Source organism: Eretmochelys imbricata, chromosome 23 (genome assembly GCF_965152235.1).
Source record: "Eretmochelys imbricata isolate rEreImb1 chromosome 23, rEreImb1.hap1, whole genome shotgun sequence".
Lineage (NCBI taxonomy): Eukaryota > Metazoa > Chordata > Testudines > Cheloniidae > Eretmochelys > Eretmochelys imbricata.
Window position 1 is genome coordinate 14,034,589 of NC_135594.1, and position 21,768 is coordinate 14,056,356.

Consider the following 21,768-nt stretch of genomic DNA (forward strand, 5'->3'; position numbering starts at 1 on the left):
GGAAAGGGCATGTGGACAGTTAGAGCAGGGGGGCTGGAAGGGGAGTGGGGTCTAGTGGGTAGAGCAGGGGTTTAGCATAATTTCGCCACCACCTCTACCCAGCCCTGGCAGGCACTGGCTGGCACATCCCTCCCAGCCGCTCCCTGCATCAGCTATAAGCAGGGCATGGTGACCTAGCAGCTCGCACTCCTCCACCCGGCTTCTGCCCGTGGCACAGCTGTCCTGCAAGGCACAGTGTGGAGGGCTGTGGGTGGCACCAGCCTGTGTGCTGGACATCCAACGAAGCTGGAGCCTGTGGGGACCCCCAAATCACCCCACCACCATTAGCTATGCCCCCCCCCCCGACAGATGCAAAATGCCTTCCCCCCAGGCTATGTTCTCTGGGCCCAACCCTCCTTTCCCAGGGGTTGGGCAAAGCCCTGCTGGGCTGTACCTGTGGGGTTATTTGGGGGTGGGGGCTAGATGCTCATATGGCATGAGCCCATTCTCTTGGGGCAACCTGGGGGAGAGAGGGAGGTGTTATACCCTGCCCCCCGCCAAAGATGGGAGAACCACAGAGCTAATTCACAGCCCTCTTTGCTCTAACCACCAGCCCCCACTCTCCTCCCAGAGCCAGAGAGAGAACCCAGGAGTCCTGGCTCCCAGTCCCCCGCCCCGTACCCCGCCCACCTATAACCATTAGAATCCTCTCCCCTCCCAGAGCTGGGATAGAACCCAGCCGTCCTGACTCCCACATGCTCATCTTATCAGAAATGTGGCAACTCCAAAGGCTCAGCGCCTCCTAGCGTCGCCTTAGGGCATTGAGGCCAGCATAGACGATGGGAACAGCGCCCCCTGCTGAGCCCCTGCCTCAGGCCCCGCAGCACAGCGCCCCCTGCTGAGACGCTGCCTCACGCCCCGCAGCACAGCGCTCCCCCTAGAGCTGTCCTAGGGCATCAGGGTTAGAGGTGATTGTCAAGGTGACATCACTGTGTATTTGGCTGGGTTGAGATTTGGGGGGCAGGCATGAGGGGTGTCCCTGAGGTGAAAGCAGAGGAGGGGGAGGACGTCCCCAAAGACCCATTTATTCTGGATCTCCTCTATGGGGCCGGCAGGGGGAGGATTGTTGCAAAGACAGGGGCAACTTGGATTACAGCAAATTTGGGGAGCAGTGGGGCGGCATTCAAATCATTCAGCTTGGTTTCCTGAAACAGATGGGTGGGGGCTGGCACTCCTGGGTTCTCCTCCCAGCTCCAGGAGGGGGGGCGGTCTAGTGGTTAGAACAGAGGGGGCGAGGGAGGTAGGACTCCTGGGTTCTCTCCCCGGCTCCGGGAGGGGCTGGACACGTTGTCATCTCTCAGCCCAGCCCCGCGGGGGGAGGGGATTTTCTTTGCTCCTCCTTCTCGACCTGCTCGGGCCTTGTTTCCTCAGCCCCACACACACTCCAGCCGGGCCCTTCCCAGACGGTAAGGGGCGCCCCTCCCCCCATCTGGCCAGCCAGCGCCCCAAAAACCTCCTCGCCCCCCACCATGAACATCTTCCGATTCCTGGGGGACATTTCCCACCTCCTGGCTATTATCATCCTGCTGATGAAGATCTGGAAGACGAGGTCCTGTGCGGGTAAGGAGGGCCCCCCTTTATCCCTCCTCTGCGCCCCCAAACTGCCCCTCCGGGTCTCCCCTGGGAAACTGTCCCGGGCTCTCTTTGGAGGGGTCCTAGCTGGCTCAGCCCAGCCTCTCGCCCGGAGCAGGGTGGTTCTCCGCCTCCCATGTAACAAAGGGAAATTATTGGGGTGCATGACCCCCCAGCGCACCCCTCCGTGACTGGGCTTTTAGAGAACTAATTGCGGGAGAGATTTGGGGATAATTAAACTTCATATTGGGAAGCGGACACCCCTCATGAAGTGGGGATGGGCCCTTTGATTTGCGGGGTTCAGTGCACCCTCCTACTTGTGTATTTTTGAGGCGGGGTGGGACTAGCCTCGGCTCGGTTTTGGGGGGCTCCTTTTTGAATGGCATGGGGTTTTGGAGGGCGGAGGACTTGGGGGACCGGAGGAAATGGGGTTCCCCACTTGAAGAGCTGCCTTTGGGGAAGTTTGAGGGGTTATGTCCCCTCCTCTGGGGGGTGTTGGGGGGCTGGGGAAAGGTGGTAGTTAAAGCCCCAGTGATTGGGTCATTCCACCCCCAATAGCTTTGGGAGGGAGGGTGATTTGTGGGGAAGGGGAGGAGGGTGATGATATGGAAGCTGGGGGGGGGTCAGAGATCCCACAAATTACCCTCCTGCCCCCCCTCTGTTGGGACCCCCCCAGGCACCCCTCGCCCCAACACACACGCACTGCAGGGGGCTGTGATGGGGTGAAGCCAGAGGCCTGGTCTGTGTGGGGCAGCCCCGGGCTGGCGTCAGCAGCTTCCCCTGCGCTGCAGAGCGATCCACGCGCAGGGCAGATGGGAAAGGCCCTGGATAGAGCAGGCCTGGAACGGCTGGTGCTCCTCACTCCCGACATGCCGCCCCCCTGCTAGCCCAGCCCTGGGGTCTCCCCCCACCCCCCAGCTCTGCAGGTGCCCCAACTCTTGACCCACAGCCCCCTGGCCCCCACTTCATGTCCTGTCTCTCCTTCCCCCTCCCCGGCAGGGATCTCTGGGAAGAGCCAGATTCTCTTCGCTGTTGTGTTCACCACCCGCTACCTGGACCTGATCACCAACTTCATCTCCTTCTACAACACCTCCATGAAGGTAATGCCTGATCACCGTGCCTGGAGGCTCCCCAGCCCCCCTGCTGCCATCTACCCCCAGGCCCTCTGTGAACCTCCCCCTCCCGCCCCCCGATTGCCTCCCACAGCCCTCATCAGCTCCCGTCCGCCTTCCCCTGGGTTTCAGTTCGATGCTTGGCTCTTTGTCACCCCAGTCTCCGCGCTGGGTGAGGGGTCCCCATAAAACCAGCCCCTGTGCCCACCATAGACGGGCCATGTCTCAGTGAGGGGGTCCCTGTATAACCACCCCCCACAGCTGCGTCTCAGCGCTGGGTGTGGAGTCCCCATATAGCCAGTCCACACGCCCCAGCCCAAAGGGGGCTACGTCCCAGTGCCAGGCGAAGCGACCCCATATAACCAGCGCCCACACCAGAGGGCCACGTCTCAGCGCTGGGTGAAGGGTCCCTGTCCGCACTAGAGGCATACAACCCATGTCGTTGCACCTTGGGGCGGGGGCTACCTGGTTGTGCTGGGTTTGTGCAGTGCCTATCACAGGCTCCTCTCCGCGGCTGCTCCTCCGCCGCCCGTGATAGCCAGCAGGGGAAGATTGGGCTCCCACCCAGCGCCGCCTCTTGTCTCCAGGTTGTGTACATCGCCTGCTCCTACGCCACGGTGTGGCTGATCTACAGCAAGTTCAAGGCCACTTACGACGGGAATCACGACACCTTCCGGGTGGAGTTCCTTGTGGTGCCCACGGCTGTGCTGGCTTTCCTGGTGAACCATGACTTCACCCCGCTGGAGGTAACGGTGGCCCCCTGCCCCCCGGCGGGGGCACCGCCAGGCTGGTCAGGCGGGGTTTGGTTACTCTGGGGGTGGGCAGGGAGGGAGGGTGACTCCCCGCCTAGAGCCTGGTGCGGGGGGATCCCGTGGACTCCGGCATGAGTTCTAACCGGTTCTTTCCCCGTTGCCGCACGGGTCCTAAGATCCTCTGGACGTTCTCCATCTACCTGGAGTCGGTGGCCATCCTGCCGCAGCTGTTCATGGTGAGCAAGACGGGTGAGGCGGAGACCATCACCAGCCACTATCTCTTCGCCCTGGGCATCTACCGCACCCTCTACCTCTTCAACTGGATCTGGCGCTACCAGCAGGAGGGCTTTTTTGACCTGATCGCCATCGTGGCTGGGCTAGTGCAGACCATCCTCTACTGCGACTTCTTCTACCTCTACATCACAAAAGGTGCGTGCCGGAGATTAGGGACAGGGAGCTAGTGGTCAGAGGTGGGGGGCTGGGAGCAGGACTCTTTGGTCTCTCCCCGGCTTTGTGAGGGTAGTGGGGTATCATGGGTTTGAGCAGGGGGGCTGAGAGCCAGAACTGCTGGGTTCTGTCCTTCCACTTGGAGGGGAGTGGGGTCTAGTGGTTAGAGGGGGGCGGCTGGAAGTGAGGAGTTCTGGTTTCTATTTTGGCTCTGTCACTGATACGCTGTGTGGTCTGGGGAGAAAACAAGTCGCTTCCCCTCGCTATACCCCACTTAGCACTTCTGGAAACAGAGCTGTGCTCACCCACCTCCCAGGATTGGCATGTGTGGGGTGCTGGGGCCGAACCTAGAACCTGTGCTTCTAGGGCTAACACTGGTAATTCAGGGGAGATCTGTGCAACACAGACCCGGTGTGGTCATTAAAGGCTCTGTGGGGCTTTACTGGGGGAGTTGGACGGGCAAATCCCTGCACAGTGGCGATTTTATCCCATGGCCCTGTCGCCCCTGCTATGTCAGCCCACCGCGCCAGCCAACCCTGTCGAATTCTGCTGCCTAAAGTTAGGCATCAAAATCCACCCCGGGGAAGAGGCAGGATTTTGTCAGTGAGACCAGGTGCTCCAGAGTCAATGGGAGCTGAGTGTGTTCAGCCCCTCTGCGAATCAGCCCTTGTTTGAGTGCCTAAAATTCAGGGCTTGGCATTTGGTCTCTTCTCGCTTGTCATACTTTTCTAGTGTGGCTGTGTCTGCTAAATAGCTGCATGCCCCCACCCCAGAGGTGGCTGCATCTCAGTGCTGAGAAAGGGCTCCTTGTACAAGCAGCTGCTGCGCCTGACCCACAGGTGGCTGCATTTCCCCTCTGGGTCAGCAAGTCCCTTGGGTACAGCTATCACATCCCACCCTAGAAAGGGCTGCCTCTCTCAGTGGTGAGTGAAGGTGTAAAATGCCTTGAGACCAAAGGCGTAAGAAATGCTGAAATCCTTCCTCCCACAGTTCTAAAGGGGAAGAAGCTGAGTTTGCCAGCATAGTGGCATCCTGCTCCCGCTGCCTTCCGTCGCTCCCTAGGAGGAAGCCTGTTCACAAGCAGATGACAGACACGTACTGTTTCTGACTCTTTTTTTGTTTTTTGACCAACCGAACCAGCCACAAGTCGAGCTGAGCTCCCCTGTATTTACTGTCACCTGGACCTGTTAGCCACTCGAGCAAGAGACCGTGGGGATTTGGGAGGAAACAGCCGACAGGCCTTTTCTGGTCGAGACGGATCTCTGGGTTTGACTGTTTATAGTTTTTTGCCTTTTGAAAACACCCAACTCCATTTGCCCTGCCCCTTCTCATCTTTTTCTCCCTCTTCCCTTATTTTTATAAACAGCCGGGGACATTTTAAATGGGCTCCTCTCTTCCCTCTTGGCTGATTCCCCGGTTGTGTAGCCAGACAGGCTCGCTGAGGTCTTTGGTGCCTGCGGCGTGGTTTCGCCAACGCCTTGCTCGGATGGAGGCCAGGTTTTTTGGGGTGCTGTTTTTAAGGCATAGGGTGAGGGTGTTATTTCACACCGCAGGGATTGAAATAGCCTCTGGTTCCTTTTGATAAAAATCCATTTTTTTTTTTCATTTCAAGGTGGGAATTGAATCTCTCAGTTTATTCCTTTTTTTTATTGGCAAAGAGGGTGCAACACACTAAACTCTGTAAATCTCTTTGTTTTGTACATAATTGATGGTTAATTTCTTGTTCGCTTTAAATAAACAAAAGGAAAAAATCTTTTTTTTTTTTTTTTAAATCAACTTAGTGCCTTTTTTTGGAAAAAAAATAAAAATAAAAGAGAAACCTGCTTTGTTTTCCTGTCCTGTGTGTGGTCACCTCTTTGTCTCCCCTCTGTTCCTCTGGCAGTTTCGATTGGATACAGGGCTCCCCATCACTTCCTGTCCTAAACATGGTGTTGCTGTGTGTGCCATTGAATGTTTTTCATTGGAACATTTTTTTTTTTTTTTCATGGAAAAGTGGGGGTTTGATTAAAGGAATTTTTGTTGAAAAAGGGTCTGTTTTTTCCACAGGTAACTTTGAATTGTTTCATCCAAAAACAAATGCCCCAAACCCGAAATATTTTGATTTGATGTTTCACACAACACCCAGTTAACCTGTAGAACTCATTACCATGGGATGTTGTGATGGCCAAAGGTATAACTGGTTTCAAAAAATAATTTTATAAGTTCATGGAGGATAGGTCCATCACTGGCTTTTAGCCAAGATGATCAGGGATGCAACATTATGTTTCAGGTGACCTGAAAGCTCTGACTTCCAGAACGTGGGATGAGAAGACAGGCCTGCATCTCTCCAAAATTGTCCTGTGCTGTAAGTTCACCCTGAAGCTCTGATACTGGCCAATGTCAGAGACAAGATACTAGGCTAGATGGACCATTGGTCTGACCCACTATGGCAGTTCTTATGGATATGCTGCTGCAGTGCCTCAGGGGAATTGTAGTTTGGGTGCCTCAATATTTCCAGTCTCTTCTATGGCCTGGGCTTCCCAACTGAGTTTCATTTCCCATGATGCACCAGCTCCCTTCAGTGAGAGGGGAGACGGTCATGCACCATGGGAGATGGAATCCAACCAGGGAGCCTGTCTTATGGAGCAGAATGGCAACTAAACTACAAATTCAATGAGACACCGCAGCAGCATATTTGAACTGAAAGATTTCAAGTTTTGATTTATTTTTTCCTGCCAAAAAGTGGAAATTGTCTGTGGCAATAGAAACCATTTTCTGCCCAGCGGTAATTCTGAGTTCTTTGGGAATCACTTATTTCTGCTCAGCTCAAAGTAAGTTCTGTTCCAGGGGTTTCAAATAAACTTACAGCCCATGTGCCACATTCAGATGATGCAGAATCTCTGCTTTACCCATTTTTTTAAAAGTAAGGTTCAAGCCCTCCTGGTTGTGAAGAAAACCTTCCCCTGGGAACTGACGTTGAACCAAAGCAGCGCTGCCTGCTTGAGTCTGCAAGCAGCCTGAAACAACAGCTTGGAGATGCATGAAGTCCTTGCTCCTGCATCTTGTTGACGTGTTGATTCAAATGCTGCATGGTTGTCAATGTAACTGTGTTGCTGCTGGTCCTTTTAGCAGAAGCAGCTGGTGCAGGGAAGGAAATGCAGCAGGAAGAACAGCAGAGCCACAAAGATAAGGAGGAGGGAGAGAAAGGAGGATGGGAGAAGGAAGAGCGCAAAAATACCGCAGACCTCTAAGGAGTTGGGTATATCTTTCTCACTTTATTGTCACCAAATGTGACAAAGAACGGTAACTAATTTAGACACATTCTACCCTCGATCTTTGTGAACTTGCAGTTGGCATCAGCAGGGTGGTGGGGGAATGGAGCCCTATGTTTAGGGTCTTAACTATATGTGGAATTTGTCCCTTTGCATCCAATGAGTTTGACACCTGTGGTTGTTGACTTTCATCTCAACATTGTTTCTCTGTGTCTCAAGTCTCCTTCCCTTTTGCCTTATGATTTGAATTAAGCCACTCAGGTTCTGGTTGAGAAAGCAAAAGCCTCTCTTTATTTACTGCAGGGTGAAAAAATAGATCTCTAATTGTCATTCAGGAAAGTGAGCTGGTTTCTTTTGGGAGTCTGTGGAAAGGGGGCGGCGGAGCTACCGCTGCTGCCTTTGGTGGGGCTATGATACTCCATGCTCCTGGGGATGGAGGTGGTGGTGACAGAAGAGAGTGTGTTCAGGGCCACAGCGCCTTCGTCCAAGGACTGTTTGTAGGGAATGAGGGGCTCAGCCCACAGGCCCCTCAGGGCTTGGTAGCCCAGGTACACCTGCAAGGCAGAGATGTGGAGACCTGTCACACACATGTCATTCTTAGTCCGAGCATCTCCATTTACTCTTAGGGAATGGCCTCACTGCAGAGCTAACTCAGGTTAGCTACACTCAAATTACAACTCAACTACCGGCTGTGTCCACATTGGTGCATGTGTGGTGCTAGGACCTTGGGGGGCACATCTGGCGGTTCTGAGCACTGCAGTAAACTGAGCTGCTCTCTATTCTTTCCCGGTGAATTACAGGAGAACTTGTCTGTCCTTTCTGGGCACAAGGGAGGGACTGGGGGAAGGATTAGCAGCACTTGAGGAGAGCTAGCCTGCCTCTACGCTGGAAAAAGGTCGTGTTAGCAGCTGATGAGCTGTGCTTCCTACAGTTTTAGCCTATGCCCCCTCTCGGGCCAGGAGCACCACCCCACACTCAAGGGCTGTTGTGTGTATGGGACTCAAGTTAGGGGCAAAACTCAGATTAATTTTGCAGTGAAGACAGGCCCTCAGAATTACTTCCAGGGATAGTTCCCCAGATGGTGTAAATCCATATAGCTCTCTTGACTTCACTGAAGTGACAACTGATTTACTCCAGCTGAGGATCTGGCCCTCAGTTTGTAAACTGGTCAGTTCAGCCCTTCCTGAGGAAGGCTCCCCCTTCTGGCATCAGAATCCCCCACTTCCCAATCTGGAATACTAGCTGAATCCTGAATCACTCAGTTCATTTGGTGCCTGCGCGTGAGTGAGTGAGACGGGGAAGGTCCGTAACAGACCTTGTAAGAAGGCCCCTCCTGACAGCAAGTGACTAGGTCAGCAGCCTGTTGAGGAAAGTATGAGTCACCCATTTGCAGATGGTCTGTTAAGGGCTTGATCCCAAGAGGTGCTCAGCAGCTGCTGCTCCCCTTAAAGACAAAGGCATCAGGCTTTCTTTTTGGCACCTCTCAGTGCAGGCGTGAAGAAGGGTGGACTGGCAAAATATGAAGGGGGTGGTGTCTTGGTATGAAATAAGCCAAGGATTCCTGTCATCAGGATGGGAAGTCACAGCTGTGGGTAGGACCTGTGTGGACTAGTGGGGTAAACATGGGTGCTGCCAGCAAAGGAGCCAGGCACACTTGGCTTCTTACCACAGCTGGCTCTGTGCCTCAGTTTCCCCATATACCTGCTTACCTCCAGAGTCTGTTAAAAGGGTTAATTGCATTGGAAATGTAAAGTGCTATACCCATGTTAAGTGATGAGAAGGAGGAGCCCCCTAATGCCGGAGGAAAGAAATAGACAGGGATCATAGTAGCACCCCACTTTCATTCTTAAGTTAGTGCTGTTTCCCAGAAAGAGCCAATTCTGTCTCAGTTAAGAGGGGAAATCTCCTTTCCTTCCTGCCCAGTAGTGAAACATTCCTTTTACAAGGCAGCACAGCAGGGGCTTTGCTATGATTGCTGGATCAACGGGGTGTATTCACTCTGGAAAGGACTGGAGTCAAGAAAGAGAAGTGAGAATTTCTTACCCAGCAGGGGATGGAGAAGAAAGCAAAGGCAATGCTGGCGCGGGCTGAGCTACTTCCCAGCAGGTAGTGGTGAGCAGACCTGTTCCATTGATTTGCCAGGAAACAGAAGCCAATGAACCATATGCACGACCAGATGACTGGAAAGACAGGGAGCGAGATTATGGGCAATGCAAACAGGTGTGTTGGGGAGTTGCGGTGAGGTAGGAATGGAGCTGTCAAAGGTTCATGCAAAAGCTCAGGGTGAGTGTTCCCCTTCCCATTTATCTGAGGCAAACCTCCACACATGACTGAGATAAAGGGGCTGCATTTCAAAGAATAAAACAGCTGAAAAATATAATAAAGTGCTCCCCGGTGGTTATTGTACTAACCAAATCAATGGGAAACTCAATGACATCTACTGCTCCAGGGGATAAGCTGCCTGAGGGACCGGGGGGAATTTTTATCTCTGATGAACGTCACTGGAAAATTGGTGGGTGTATTAAAGAGGTGTTTTGCCTTCTTCTGAGACATTAGAAGGAGACAGAATACCAGGCTAGATGGATCACTGGACTCCCCTGCAGTGGGATTCAGGAGACCTGGGTTCAATTCCTGCTTCAGCTATGGGTAAATCACTTCACTGCCCCAGTTTCCCCATCTGTAAAATGTAGATGATGATATTTACCTCCCTTTGTAAAGCGCTTTGAGGTCTACTGATGAAAAGAACTAGCTAGGGACTATTGGTGTGATCCAGTGCAGCAGGCAGACTGTGGGCAGATGCAGCAGACTAGACGGATTGTTAGCCTGATCAGGTGAGCCAGGTATACCGCACCTCTGCTCAGACATGGTGGCAGGGGTATTTGCCTTAAACGGGCTACTTTTCTGATTGAAAATGTCTGCGGAGAGGATACCATGCTTAATAGACAGTTGATCTGATGTGGTACTGGCAGAGGGTGAAGACAGACCAATGGGTCTGATCCAGTCCAGCTGGGAAATGAGACAGCAGCCAAGATGTCTCGATGCCAAGATTTTTAGCCCTTTGGCTCTGGCCAAAGTGGAAAGGGTTGAAAGTGCGTGAGTGAAGAGGGGCTTGCTGCTGTGCTATGCTGAGCTGTTGGTGACCAACCCCATGGAGGGACATTTGGATCTGGGGGAGTAATCACTTACTGGAGAAAGTCAGGTCCAGACTCAGGATGACAGATTTGACCTTGTGGCTAATGATAATGTTGTGGTAAGCGTCAAAGGCCAGGAAGAGGAAGGACTGCAGGAAGGCCAGGACCCCAGCTGTGATGGCATAGCTGCAGGCCACCCCATTGTCATTCAGCACGCAGCGCAGCTGGGATGAAGCTGTCAAGTTCTGGTAGCCGTCGGTCACCAGGGAGGCAAATATGATCAGCGAGAAGAGCTGGCGTGGCAAAAAGGGAAAGAGTTAACCACATGTAGACAGACACTGCTGGGATTGTGTAGGGCTGGGGCGACTTGTGGGTAATATGATTGTCCCGCCAGCTCCTCTTTTAGATTGTAAGATCTTTGAGGCAGGGACTGTCTCTATTTGTTCAGAACCCAGCACAATGAATCCCCAATCCCGAACTGTATGATTCTGTAACATACACGATCAATAAAATGAAGTGGTGAGCAGTCAAGCACTCTGGAGCAAGCATTGTCTGTTTGTCCTGTGTTTGTACAGCACCTAGTGCCAGAGGGGTCCTGGTCTGTGACTGGGACTCCTGGGCACCACCACAATACAAATAATAAAGAGGAACAAAAATGATCAAAGATTTAGGAAACCTGACCTAGGAGGAAAGGTTAAAAAACTAGGCATGTTTAATCTAGAGAAAAGAAGCCTGAGGGGGAACTTGAGAACAGCCTGTAAATATGTTAATGGCTGTTATAAAGAGGGCTGTGATCAGTTGTTCTCTGTGTCTACTGAAGGTAGGAAAGAAGTAATCGGCTTAATCTGCAGCAAGGGAGATTTAGGTTAGATATTAGGAAAAATGTTCTAACTCTAAGGGAAGTTAAGCTGTGGAATTGGTTTCCAAAGGAGGCTGTGGGATCCCCGTCATTACAGGTTTTTAAGAACAGATTATAGACTCATAGACTATAAAGCCAGAAGGGTCCATCATAATCATCTAGATTGGACAAACACCTGTCAGGGATGGTCTAGGTTTACTTGGTCCTGCCTCAGTGCAGGAGGCTGGACTAGGTGACCTCTCGAGGTCCCTTTCAGACCTGCATTTCTATGATTCCATGCCTCCAATATACTTCAACAGTTGCTGAGGTTGCTCAGCGCCTCGCGGCACTGGGCTCTGATAAAATATTATTTATCAGCTTGGGCAGAGAAATCCTTGGACACTGTTTCTGTTTGTAGCTCAGGAGTTGTTGGGGGTGCCTGAACTCTGGCCTCCCACTCTGCTGTAGCAAAAAAGAAGAGGCTTTGCTCTCATGAGAGGATGCTCTTGGGGTTAGGGAAACAGACTGTGACTCAGGAGATCTGAGTTCAAGTCTAGGCTCTATGTGTCCTCATACCTGTGTCACACTCTGTGAAATGGGGGCTATAGTCCTGCCTGTCTGTTTAAAGCAGTCCCTACTCCAAAAAGCTTATAATGTGTTCTGGGACCTTGAGTGTTCATTATATTGTGATATAATGAACACTGATAATAATGATTGCAGGACCTGAGCACTTGTCAGAATACTTGCATCCCAGGCACCAAGCAAAAATTAATGTGATTGGAGGAATCAATTGCTAGCCAATGAACAGTGAAAGAAAGTGATAAGCAGCTCCTAGCTAGTACTTTTCATCAACCAATATCAAAGCACTTTGCAAAGGAAGTCAGTATTATTATCTCCATTTCACAGATGGGGAAACTGAGGCATGGAGTGGGGGACAGGGTCACCCAGCAGGCCAGTGGCAGAGCTGGGAATAGAACCCAGGACACCTGAGATCCAGTCCAGTAGGACCACCCCTTTTACGTAGACAGATGGGCTGGCCTGGCTTGGCTTGGTTGAAATATGAAGAGATTGGGTGTCTTGCCCAAAGCTTGAGTGAACTCTGAGGTTTGAAAACGTTTAGTACTTTGGGGTGTTTTATATTTTCAATTGCTCTGGTTTCACACAGAATTGGAAACACCATGAGGGGGGGATGTAGGTAGGGGTGTGTTGTGTCCATCCATCTGCCCTGGGAATGGAGGACTTCAGTTTGCAAGTTCTCTAGGACTCTTTATCTGAGTTTTTACAGCACCAAGCAGAATGGGACCAAATCCTCCTTGGGGCCTTTTGACTACTACTATCATATACATGTTCATAATTAATTATTAGGGCACATTTTGTCAAGGTTTAAGCCAGTGTTGGTTGTGAGACTAAATCTCCAACCCCAGGGCTTGGAGGTGGGCTTTTTCTCTTGGTTTCTCTCACCCCAGCTAGGATCCTAGCAATGGTTTGAGGTTGCCTCAGGAACTGGACCACGTTGTTCTCTGAGAGCTCCTGCAGACTCGAGCTCACCCTCCTCATCCTGCTGTCTTCTCACCTGCCTCGGGGTGAAGATGGATCTGCAGGGTGCTAGAGGGAGGCAAGGAAACAGACAAGAGATTAGAAGTGGTGATGGACAGCAAGGAGAGGTGTCTAGTGTTCCCATTGCTGGGTGATCTTTAGTTCCCTCAGTCACACAGGAAAAAGGGCCAACAGCTGAACCCTAATAATGCTCCCACATCGTATTTTCAGTGGGATGCCCCTAATTTACTGCCACGGAATTCATGTAAGCACAGCTCTCCCCTCTCCTACTTCTGGCTAACCCTGCCTGGCTGCAGGGGATTTGGCAGGAGGCATTCCAGAGTACTTGGTGGGGTAAGTATGACATTCACTTTACCCTCTAAGCTGCCCCCGCCCCCCGGCCAGGTATCTGTGAGTCAGAGGGGAAGGATTCGACCCTGGTTCTGCCCTTTGACCCCTGGCAGCCAGGTAACTGTGGTTGTGGCGGGGCTCATGGACCCTGGCTCTGTGCTGACCCATCCCACTATCCCAGAGCATGCCAGAGTTTGCCTGAACTGGGGTTGCCAAGACCCCAGTTCCGCTGTCTGATCCTCCCCAGCCAGGGACCTCCTCCAAGGTGAGTATCCAGGAATATGGCAGGGCTGACACCATGCTGACTCCCTCAGATTCCTGCTGTTCCTAACCAGGGTGAGGATGGGGTTAGCGTGACCCTCTGATGGGAATAATCCTGGCTTTTCCCTCCGGCCTCTCACATTGCCAATGTTCCTGACAGCTGCAGGCTGGGCATGACCCTATCTTTGCCATCTGAGCCCCCCTACCCTGCTGCACCTAGACAAGCCAGGGTTGGTGTGATCCCCACCTGTCCTTTGACCCCAATGACCTCATCATTGCTGACTGGGACTGCAATGGCATCACCCCAGCTGTGCCCTCTGACCTGTGCCTGACTGCACCAGGGTTAGCATGGTCCCCGCATTGCCCGCTACCATCCTTCATCTTCTTTGCTGCTATGAGGGGGGTGAGACCCCAGCCCTGCTTCTGACCCTTTAACTTCTAGGCTCTTCCTGATCATGGTGGGGTTGGTGTAACCCTGGCTCTGCTCTCTGACCCATCCCTAGCTGCTGTGGGGTTAGCGTGTCTCTGGCAGAGGCAGGATTGGTGTGATCCCAGTTGTGCCCCCATCACATCCTGCTCTCCCTCACAAACAGGTGCACCATCTGATGCAAGGGGGTTGCCATCACCTCAGCATCCGTCATATCACAACCCAAATCTCTGACAGTGGCAGTGCTGGCATGATGCCAGCCCTGCTCCCTTTGATGCTAGAGGGGTTGGCATGACCCCAGCTTTGACCCCTATCACCCCCAGCTGTCTCTGCTATTCGGGGAGTTGGCATGACCCTGACTGTGCCGCCCTCAACTCTCTCTGACATTGGGAGGTTGGCCAGCTGTGCCCCCCTCAGCTCTCTCTGACATTGAGAGGTTGGCATGATCCCAGCTGTGCCCCTCCCAGCTCTGATACTGAGGGATTGGCATGACCCTAACTGTACCCCCATGAGCTCTCTCTGACATAGGGGGGTTGGGTTGGCATGACCACAGCTGTGCCCCCCTCAGCTCTCTCCAATGTTGGGGGGCTGGAATGACCCTGGTTGTACCCCCCTCAGCTCTCTCTAACATTAGGGGGTTGGTGTGACCCCCACTGTGACCCCCTCAGTCCTCTCTGACATTGGGGGGTTGGCGTGACCCTGACTATACCCCCCTAAGCTCTCTCTGACATTGGGGGTTGGGTTGGTGTGACTCCTGCTGTTGCCCCCTCAGCTCTCTCCAACATTGGGGGACTGGAATGACCCTGGCTGTACCCTCCTCAGCACTCTCTGACATTGGGGGGTTGGTGTGACCCCAGCTGTTGCCCCCTCAGCTCTCTCTGACACTGGGAGGTTGGCGTGACCACAGTTGTGGCTTCTCTATGGGGCCCGGTACTGGGGAGGTTCATGGCAGGTTGTGGGGGGGCTCTCACCTCAGAGACCCAGCTCCCTGCTCACCTGTCCCTATCCCCCCTCAGGGTCTCGCCTCAATCCCCTTTTCCCGCCTTTTCCTTTCAGGCGCATCCTCCCCCTCCCCGCATTCTCGATGGGAGGGGGAAGGGGAGAGAAAGGGAAGGCTCGGCGCCTGATTGGCTAGACCATGGCCACGCCCCGATTTCGAACTCTGCAGGCGGCGGTTGGAAACGCCCGTTAGAGTGGGGTGGGCCGGGGCAGGAGCAGGAGCGCGAGAGCGCGCGCCGGGTTTTCGAATCAGTCGCGCGGGCTTTCCGGGAAAGGGGATGGCAGGGGAGTGAGGGCAGCCGACCGAGATTGGTGGTGCGCACGCGCAGCCTGGGAGGCAGGCAGGAAGGCACGCATGCGCGCCGTGGAGAGGCACGGGCGGGGCAGAGGGAAGGGGAGAGAGCGAGCGAGGAGGTCCTGCTGCGCATGCGCAGACTCTCAATGTCAACACCGCTTTGCCCAAGGTTAGGGGCTGCTGCTGGTGCCTGGGGATTTCTTCCTGCTCTGCACGTTGTTAACCAGCCCTCAGGGGCCTGGCTGGGTCGCGGTCCGTGGGCGGAGGGAGCATGTGGCTGGGGGGAGGGAGTTAGCGGCCCCCCTGCAGTGGGTGGTGCCAGGTGACCTTTGACCTCTGTGACTGCTCCCTGCAGGCCTGGTGACCTCTGACCTGGTCAAGCCGGGTGCACAGATTGACCTTTGAACCCTGCGTGGCGGCCAAGACTCCCTCGGTGCTGCCACCCCGCAACCGGCGACCTTTGAACCCTGCGCGGCGGCCAAGACTCCCTCGGTGCTGCCACCCCGCAACCGGCGACCTTTGAACCCTGCGCGGCGGCCAAGACTCCCTCGGTGCTGCCACCCCGCAACCGGCGACCTTTGAACCCTGCGCGGCGGCCAAGACTCCCTCGGTGCTGCCACCCCGCAACCGGTGACCTTTGAACCCTGCGCGGCGGCCAAGACTCCCTCGGTGCTGCCACCCCACAACCGGCAACCTTTGAACCCTGCACCCACGGCTGGCGATCTTTGAACCTTGCACAGCAGCCAAGTCAACTTTGCTACTCCTGCCCCGGGGCGGGTGACCTTTGAACTCTCCAGGGGTTACCTCCCCCACCCCAGATTCTGCAGCCCCACCTGCTTCTCTGCTCGGACAGTGGGTTTAAATGGTGCCATGGAAGAATCTGAAGAGTCTCCCAAGACCTGACTCCTGGGAACGGACGCAACAGAGAAACAGGCTCGCACTGGCCAGGGATATGGCTGCTGGGCGGCGGTGGGTGGTTTGGGAATGGGGCATGGGGCCTTTCCCCTCTAGGGGGCACCAGCTCCTTTCTGGTCCCAGAGCGGAGGACTGGCCAGCTCAGTGGGGCAGGGAATGGGACACAGGGCCTTTCCTTTCCAGGGAGTGCTGGCTCTCATCTGGCCCTAGGGCGGGAGACTGGCTGGTTCATGGGGGGCAGAGAATGGGACATGGGGCCTGCCTCTTCCATGGGGGTGCTGATTCCCCTCTCTCAGAAACCGAGTGCTAAAAGTTATTCTCATCTGACCTCTGCTTGCTGGACCCATGTGTGAACTGAGTGGCTGGGTCTCAGCCCGGTTCCTGGGCGAGGGGTCCCTGAATAAACAGCCCCCATGCCCAACCCCAGAGAGGCTGTATATCACCACCAAGCAAGAGGTTGCTGTATAAACAGCTGCTGTGCCCCACCCCAGAGGGGCCGCATCTCAGCGCTGGGCAAGGTGGTACCCGTACAAACAGCCCCTGTGCCTGCATCTCAGTGCCTGGCAAGGAATCCCTGTATAAATGGACCCCGTGACGGGCAGTTTGACTGAGGACTGAGCTGGCCACGGAGCTGGAGCTGCTCACTGCAGGGCTATGGTGCTTATGTTCTGTTGGGCTGATGCCTCCCTCTCTTGCAGGATGCTGGGTGTGGCCTGGGCCGCCTTGGGGACAGGGACGCTGGGGCTGCCCTGCCGCAGCACGGCCTCCCTCACCTCCCGGATGGCAGCGTACCGGAGGATGTGGAAGCCTGTGGAGCCCCAGGGGTGGGCTGAGCAGTACAGGGAGCGGTTCATCCCCTTCTCTAAGGGGCAGCTGGTCAGCAGCCTTCTCAAGGTACAGGGTGCTCCCTGGGGGGGCCACAAATCGAAGCAGGGCCAGGCTGGGGCAGCACGCAGAGGGGAGACCGTTGGGAAACACCTGGCGAGAGCAGGGTGGCTGACTTGGTACAGGGCAATCCCCTCTGAGTCAGAGCCGATCTCACCCCAGAGGGGTCGCATCTCAAGGTGGGGGCAAGGGGGCCCTGTATAAAGTGTCCCGCCCCAGAGGCAGTCGCAGCTCAGTGTCGGGCAAGGGGGCTCTATATAAACAGCCATAATGCTCCACTCCAGAGGCGCCTGCCTCTCAATTAGGCGGTTGGAGCAGCACAGGAAATGGCTCTCACACACAGCACAGGATATGCCTCTGAGACCCAGGGATGCCAGTTCCTGGTGAATCCACACTTGGCGCTAACTGTCCCTCCAGGAGTTCCACTCTTCCAGTGACGCCGAGCGCGCCTCCTTCTTGGCCTTCGTGGCACGGGTGGACTCTTCCCTCCTGCATCACTACCATTCCCTCCTAAGGCACTTGCAGGTAAGGTGTCAGCTGCATGGCGTCCCCTTTGGAAATAGCTAAGCCAGGCTGAGGTTCGGATGGGAGCCGGTGAAAGAAAACACGGTGGGTAGGGGACGCTCTCCACTGACAGTCAGCGCTGGCCCCAGGGCAGCCCTAGGAGGGTCTGTGCTGCTGGGAGCAGGGCAGGGGCTCAATAGGGGGGCTCACTTGTGGATTTTCTCTATAAACAGTCTCTTTGGTCCACCCCAGAGGCAGCCGCATCTCAGCGCTGGGTGAGGGATTGCTGTATAAGCAGACCCCGCTCCCCACCCCAGAGTCGGCTGCATCTCAGCACTGGGTGAGAGTCCATGTATAAACAGCTGCAGCGCTTGACCCTAGGATTGGCAGCATCTCAGTGTGGAGTGAACAGATCCCTTCTCAAACATGATGCTGTGGGATCCTTGGGGCTGGGTGTCCCATACAGACGTACCTTCCTGCTGCTCCTCCACAGGCTCTCTACGACCCCATTAACCCCGACCGGGACACCCTGCCAGAGTTGGCTCTGAGTGACACCGAGCGCCTGGCTAAGGAGCGGCAGGTCCTGGCTGAGTTGGAACCGGTGCTGGATCAGGCCAACTTCAACAGTCTGTCGGAGGATGTCCTGGCCTACGCCCTCATCGTGCATCACCCTCAGGATGATGTCCAGGTGCGGCCACCTCTGGGGAGGGGAGCGGCCCATCCGGCACTGCCCCAGTATAACGGAAAAGCTAATTCCTCTCTGCCCCAATCCCGTGCCCTGCTACTGAGACAGCAGGCCTCTTGCCCCCTGCAACTGCCTCTCCCTTGGTTACCACTTTGGGACAGACCCTCCTGCTTGCCTATAATCCCATCAGGTATACAGGATTTCCCTTCTCTCCCTGAGCTGTGCAATGAAAAAACCCTATTCCTCACCCCAGAGGCAGCTGCATCTCAACGACAGGGTAGGGGTCCCTGTATAAACAGCCCCCATGCACCACCCCAGAGGAGCCACGTCTCCACGCCTGGCAAAGGATCCCCATATAACCAGCTCTTGTGGCCCTCCCCAGAAGTGGCCGCATTCGAGGGCCGGTTGTGTTGGGAGGACCCAGGCTTAGCAACCCATCCCGTTGTGTGTTATGGCTATATGTTCCCCTTTGTTCCCCAGGTTTCAGTGAACTTGGATCAATACGAGTACATCCGGTTCTGGGCCCTCGGCCAGCGTGTTGGAGTCCTCCCAATTAAATCCACGCTGGGGCCCCGGAAGGGGCTGTTCAGCACGGCCCGGACCCCCGCGGAAAGGCAAGGACACCCCCTCTTCTTACCCTCCAGCCAGGATCTCTAGGAGCAGAATGGCTTGGGGGCGCTGTGCTGTGGGAATGGGGCAGGGGACTCAATACGGGGCGCTCTCCCCTGACAGTCAGCATTCGTGCCAAAGCCCCAGGACGGTGCTAGGGAGCGCTGTGCTGCTAGGGCCTCAGTAGGGGGTGCTCTCCCCGCACAGTCAAAGTTGACCCCAGTGCCCCAGGAGTGAAGTGGGGGGCTCAGTAGGGGGCGCTCTCCTCCAGCAATCAGTGCGGGCCCCAGGGGTCCGTCCAGGCTCTTGACCTCCCTTCCCTGCCCCTGTCAGTCGTGGCCTGAACCATGATCTCGGGGGCTGCACCCGCAGTGCCTGGCCCTAGATCCCACCCCGCTGACGGTGTTACCCACCCCCAGGCATTATTTCAAGCGGGTGCTGGTGGCGGCCCGGCCCAGGAACGCCCACCTGGTGCTGAAGTGCTTCAAGGACATCCCCTTGGAGGCGCTGGAGCAGCTGCTGCCAGGCGTGAGAATCCGCACGTCCATCTTCTACAAGACGCTGCTGAATGTCACGCTGGTGGTGAGCGGGCTGGTCCTCTTCGTCAATGTTGGCATGGTGGTGCTGTCCGACCTCAAGATCGGCACCAGCTTCCTGCTGCTCTGCTTCGCCGCCTTCATGTCCTTCCGCGCCTGGAAGGTAGGTGCCTCTGGTGAGGTCGGTGCCACTGAGACCCCTGGGAGGGAGGTTGGGGCCCCCGTCACGCCGGGCGCTGCGCAGACCCCCCCCCTTCCGGCCAAGATTGGGGGCCCCTATCGTGCCATGCGGACCCCATTGTGCTGCGTCCTGTGTATTCTCATAGAAATAGGTCCTGCACCAAAGAGCTCACAATTTAGACAAGGGAGAGGGGAAACTGAGGCACAGATTGACTAATTGAGTTGACAGCGTCCCACAGCAGGTCAGGGGTAGAGCTGGGAAGAGCACCCAGGGCTCCAGTGCCCTACCCATGAGACCACATGGCCTGAAGGCTCCCCTCAGCATCTGAATGGAACCACCAAGTTGCCAGGCCTTGGTGCTGCAGCTACTCTCCTCCCAGAACTAGGAGATCGAACCCAGGAGTCCGGGCTCCCCGCTGTAACCACTAGACCCCCCTCCCCCGCCGAGCAGAGGGTAGGACCCAGGCATCCTGACCCTGTGCTCCCCGCTCAGGTGTTCAGGCAACGGCGGAACATCCACTCCCTGGAGCTGGCACACATGCTGTATTACCGCAGCACCTCCAACAACTCGGAGCTGCTGGGGGCGCTGGTGCTGCGGGCCCAGGAGGAGCATGCCAAGGAGCTGATCCTGGCACACAGCTTCCTGCGCCGGCAGCCAGCCCGGCCCACACACGGCCTCGCAGGTAGGGACCAGGGAGGCAGGGCTGAGAGATGGGGTCTCCCCAGCAGGGGGGCGCTCTCACTCAGGAGGGCAGGGCTGAGAGGGAGTGTCTCCCCATCAGGTTGGAGGGACCCCAGGGCTGAGAGTGTGTGTGGGTCTCCCCAGCAGGGGGTGCTCTCATGTGGGGGCAGAGCTGATGAGGGGGGGTTCCCCAGCAGGGGGCACTCTCATGGGTGTCAGGGCTGACAGTGGGGCGGTTCCCCAGCAGGGGGTGCTCTCCCCAGGGTGACCCAGGTCTCCTCTCTCCCCAGACCCTGAGACCGTGGCTGGCCTTCAGGAGCACGTCCAGTCATGGCTGCGGCTCCACTCGGGCCTGGAAGTCTCCTTCTGTGCTGACCGCGCCTGCCGGCACCTGCTCAGCCTAGAGGGGGGGCACCGGGCCGATCCTGCCATGGCCCCTGGGTCCCACTGATGCCCCATGGCCGTTTGCAGCGTGGGCACCCCCGATCCCTCCTCCCGGCTGTGCTACAGCCGCTCTGGGAGGAAGGGCAGGGACAGCACTGGAGGGGGGGGCCCCTATGGAGCATGCAACACCCAGGAAGGGGAGGAGAACTGAGCCCCCCCCTTTCCCCCCCCATGCGCACACTCTGAGCATGTTCCTGGTGCCTTCTGGGAGTCCCGCCAACTCCCATGCTTGGCATGGCCCTGCCGTTACCCAGCTACTGCCAGGGCTGGATTGCTGGGTCGTTAACCCCCTCTGGGCTGCCTGGTGCCCGAGGGGTTCTGTTGGCCACCGTTCAAGAAGGATGCGTGGACGTTGGCAGGGGAGCGTCGGCTCATTGACACCAATGGGTCAAAGGCTATTCAGCCGGGAGGGCTCTGTCCCCATTACAGCCCCTCCCCCCATCTCCCACAAGGGATTTGGACCCTGGATTTCCCTTCTCTTTGGCAGAAAGAGAGTGCCCAAAGCCCACCCGGCCAAACCCTCCCTGCTGTGCCCGGACCCCAGCACTGGCTGCCCATGGTGCATGGATTTGCACCTAGCGCCTCTCTGGGAGCGTGTCCACACTGCTGTGAGGAGCGGGATTGGCCCACCCGACCCGAGCCAGTGCAGAATTCAGGCCGGGAAGGGCATGCAGAATTCAGGCCGTGATTTCCGACGGGCCGGCCAGTTGGCAGGGGCTGCTTCGCTCTGGCTCCTCCCATGATTTCCTCTGCTGCTCATTTTCACAGCGCCTGGCCTCGATTTATGTGTGAGAAAGGGACTTCTGGGCAGGAGTGGAAGAACGCTGGGCCTCCTCCCCCCAAATGAAAGCACTTTAGTCGCCACGGGTGGGACTGCTCACAGCACACTTCCCGTTGCGCCAGGGCCAGTTCACGCCTGCGGGGGAGCTGGCTACCGGGATAGTCAGGCTCCAAGCCAGCACCTTTCCCTGGGGGGGGGAGAGAACCCAGGAGTCCTGGCTCCCAGCCCCGGGTGAGCGACGATAAAATGTCTTAGCCTTAGGAGCCCAGCTTTATTCCCTGGCCTGAAAGCCTCTCTGCGGGGAAGGGAGTTCCTACTGTATTTGCAGTGCAATAAAGAGGTTTGTTCTTTGATCCCTGCTCTCTGCCTGGGGGCAAATCCGCTACATTCCCTCCCCCCCTCCCCCCCGCGCAGGGTGATTTCCACCCCCATCGGGCAGCCTAGAGAGTTGGTGTGACTGGGGGGCAGGTGTGTAGCCTGGCCCTACCCACAATCCCTTGCTCCTGGAGGGAGATGGTCACACAGGGGTGTTTGTG

The 21,768-nt window shown here is 55.9% G+C and overlaps 4 protein-coding genes across 6 annotated transcripts in view; 3 read left to right on the top strand and 1 right to left on the bottom strand.

Annotated features, from left to right (window-relative positions):
- LOC144279334 (alpha-1B-glycoprotein-like) overlaps positions 1-21,768 on the top strand; it is a 937,253-nt gene that overhangs the window by 697,923 nt on the left and 217,562 nt on the right. The window lies entirely within an intron of this gene.
- On the top strand, positions 1,386-5,758 carry KDELR1 (KDEL endoplasmic reticulum protein retention receptor 1). Its single transcript, XM_077840487.1, has 5 exons — positions 1,386-1,599; positions 2,611-2,711; positions 3,311-3,469; positions 3,652-3,904; positions 4,913-5,758. Exons 1-5 carry the CDS (start codon positions 1,509-1,511, stop codon positions 4,945-4,947), a joined length of 639 nt encoding a protein of 212 aa, XP_077696613.1. The 5' UTR covers positions 1,386-1,508; the 3' UTR covers positions 4,948-5,758.
- On the bottom strand, positions 7,494-12,699 carry SYNGR4 (synaptogyrin 4). The gene is made up of 4 exons (XM_077840482.1): positions 12,604-12,699; positions 10,360-10,597; positions 9,217-9,353; positions 7,494-7,727 (listed from the first exon to the last, which is right to left on the bottom strand). The coding sequence occupies exons 1-4, from the start codon at positions 12,697-12,699 to the stop codon at positions 7,494-7,496; spliced, it is 705 nt and encodes a 234-aa protein (XP_077696608.1).
- Positions 15,100-21,585, top strand: TMEM143 (transmembrane protein 143). Of its 3 annotated transcripts, XM_077840446.1 has the most exons (9): positions 15,100-15,180; positions 15,367-15,980; positions 16,625-16,820; positions 17,229-17,336; positions 17,809-18,003; positions 18,481-18,614; positions 19,029-19,308; positions 19,819-20,008; positions 20,298-21,585. In XM_077840446.1, exons 2-9 carry the CDS (start codon positions 15,874-15,876, stop codon positions 20,456-20,458), a joined length of 1,371 nt encoding a protein of 456 aa, XP_077696572.1. In that variant the 5' UTR covers positions 15,100-15,180; positions 15,367-15,873; the 3' UTR covers positions 20,459-21,585. The 3 variants fall into 3 exon arrangements, with proteins under 3 accessions (XP_077696572.1, XP_077696571.1, XP_077696573.1); XM_077840445.1 differs by having other exon boundaries at positions 15,132-15,980; XM_077840447.1 differs by lacking the exon at positions 19,819-20,008 and having other exon boundaries at positions 15,132-15,980.

Coding starts and splice junctions, on each gene's coding strand:
- KDELR1 (XM_077840487.1), top strand. CDS start 1,509: ATGAACATCTTCCGATTCCTGGGGGACATTTCCCACCTCCTGGCTATT. Junction 1,600..2,610: donor GAAGACGAGGTCCTGTGCGG/GTAAGGAGGGCC, acceptor CCTCCCCGGCAG/GGATCTCTGGGAAGAGCCAG. Junction 2,712..3,310: donor TCTACAACACCTCCATGAAG/GTAATGCCTGAT, acceptor TCTTGTCTCCAG/GTTGTGTACATCGCCTGCTC.
- SYNGR4 (XM_077840482.1), bottom strand. CDS start 12,699: ATGAGGAGGGTGAGCTCGAGTCTGCAGGAGCTCTCAGAGAACAACGTG. Junction 10,598..12,603: donor TTGCTAGGATCCTAGCTGGG/GTGAGAGAAACC, acceptor TTGCCACGCCAG/CTCTTCTCGCTGATCATATT. Junction 7,728..9,216: donor TCTTCTCCATCCCCTGCTGG/GTAAGAAATTCT, acceptor TCTGCCTTGCAG/GTGTACCTGGGCTACCAAGC.
- TMEM143 (XM_077840446.1), top strand. CDS start 15,874: ATGGTGCCATGGAAGAATCTGAAGAGTCTCCCAAGACCTGACTCCTGG. Junction 18,004..18,480: donor ACCCTCAGGATGATGTCCAG/GTGCGGCCACCT, acceptor TTTGTTCCCCAG/GTTTCAGTGAACTTGGATCA. Junction 19,309..19,818: donor TGTCCTTCCGCGCCTGGAAG/GTAGGTGCCTCT, acceptor CTCCCCGCTCAG/GTGTTCAGGCAACGGCGGAA.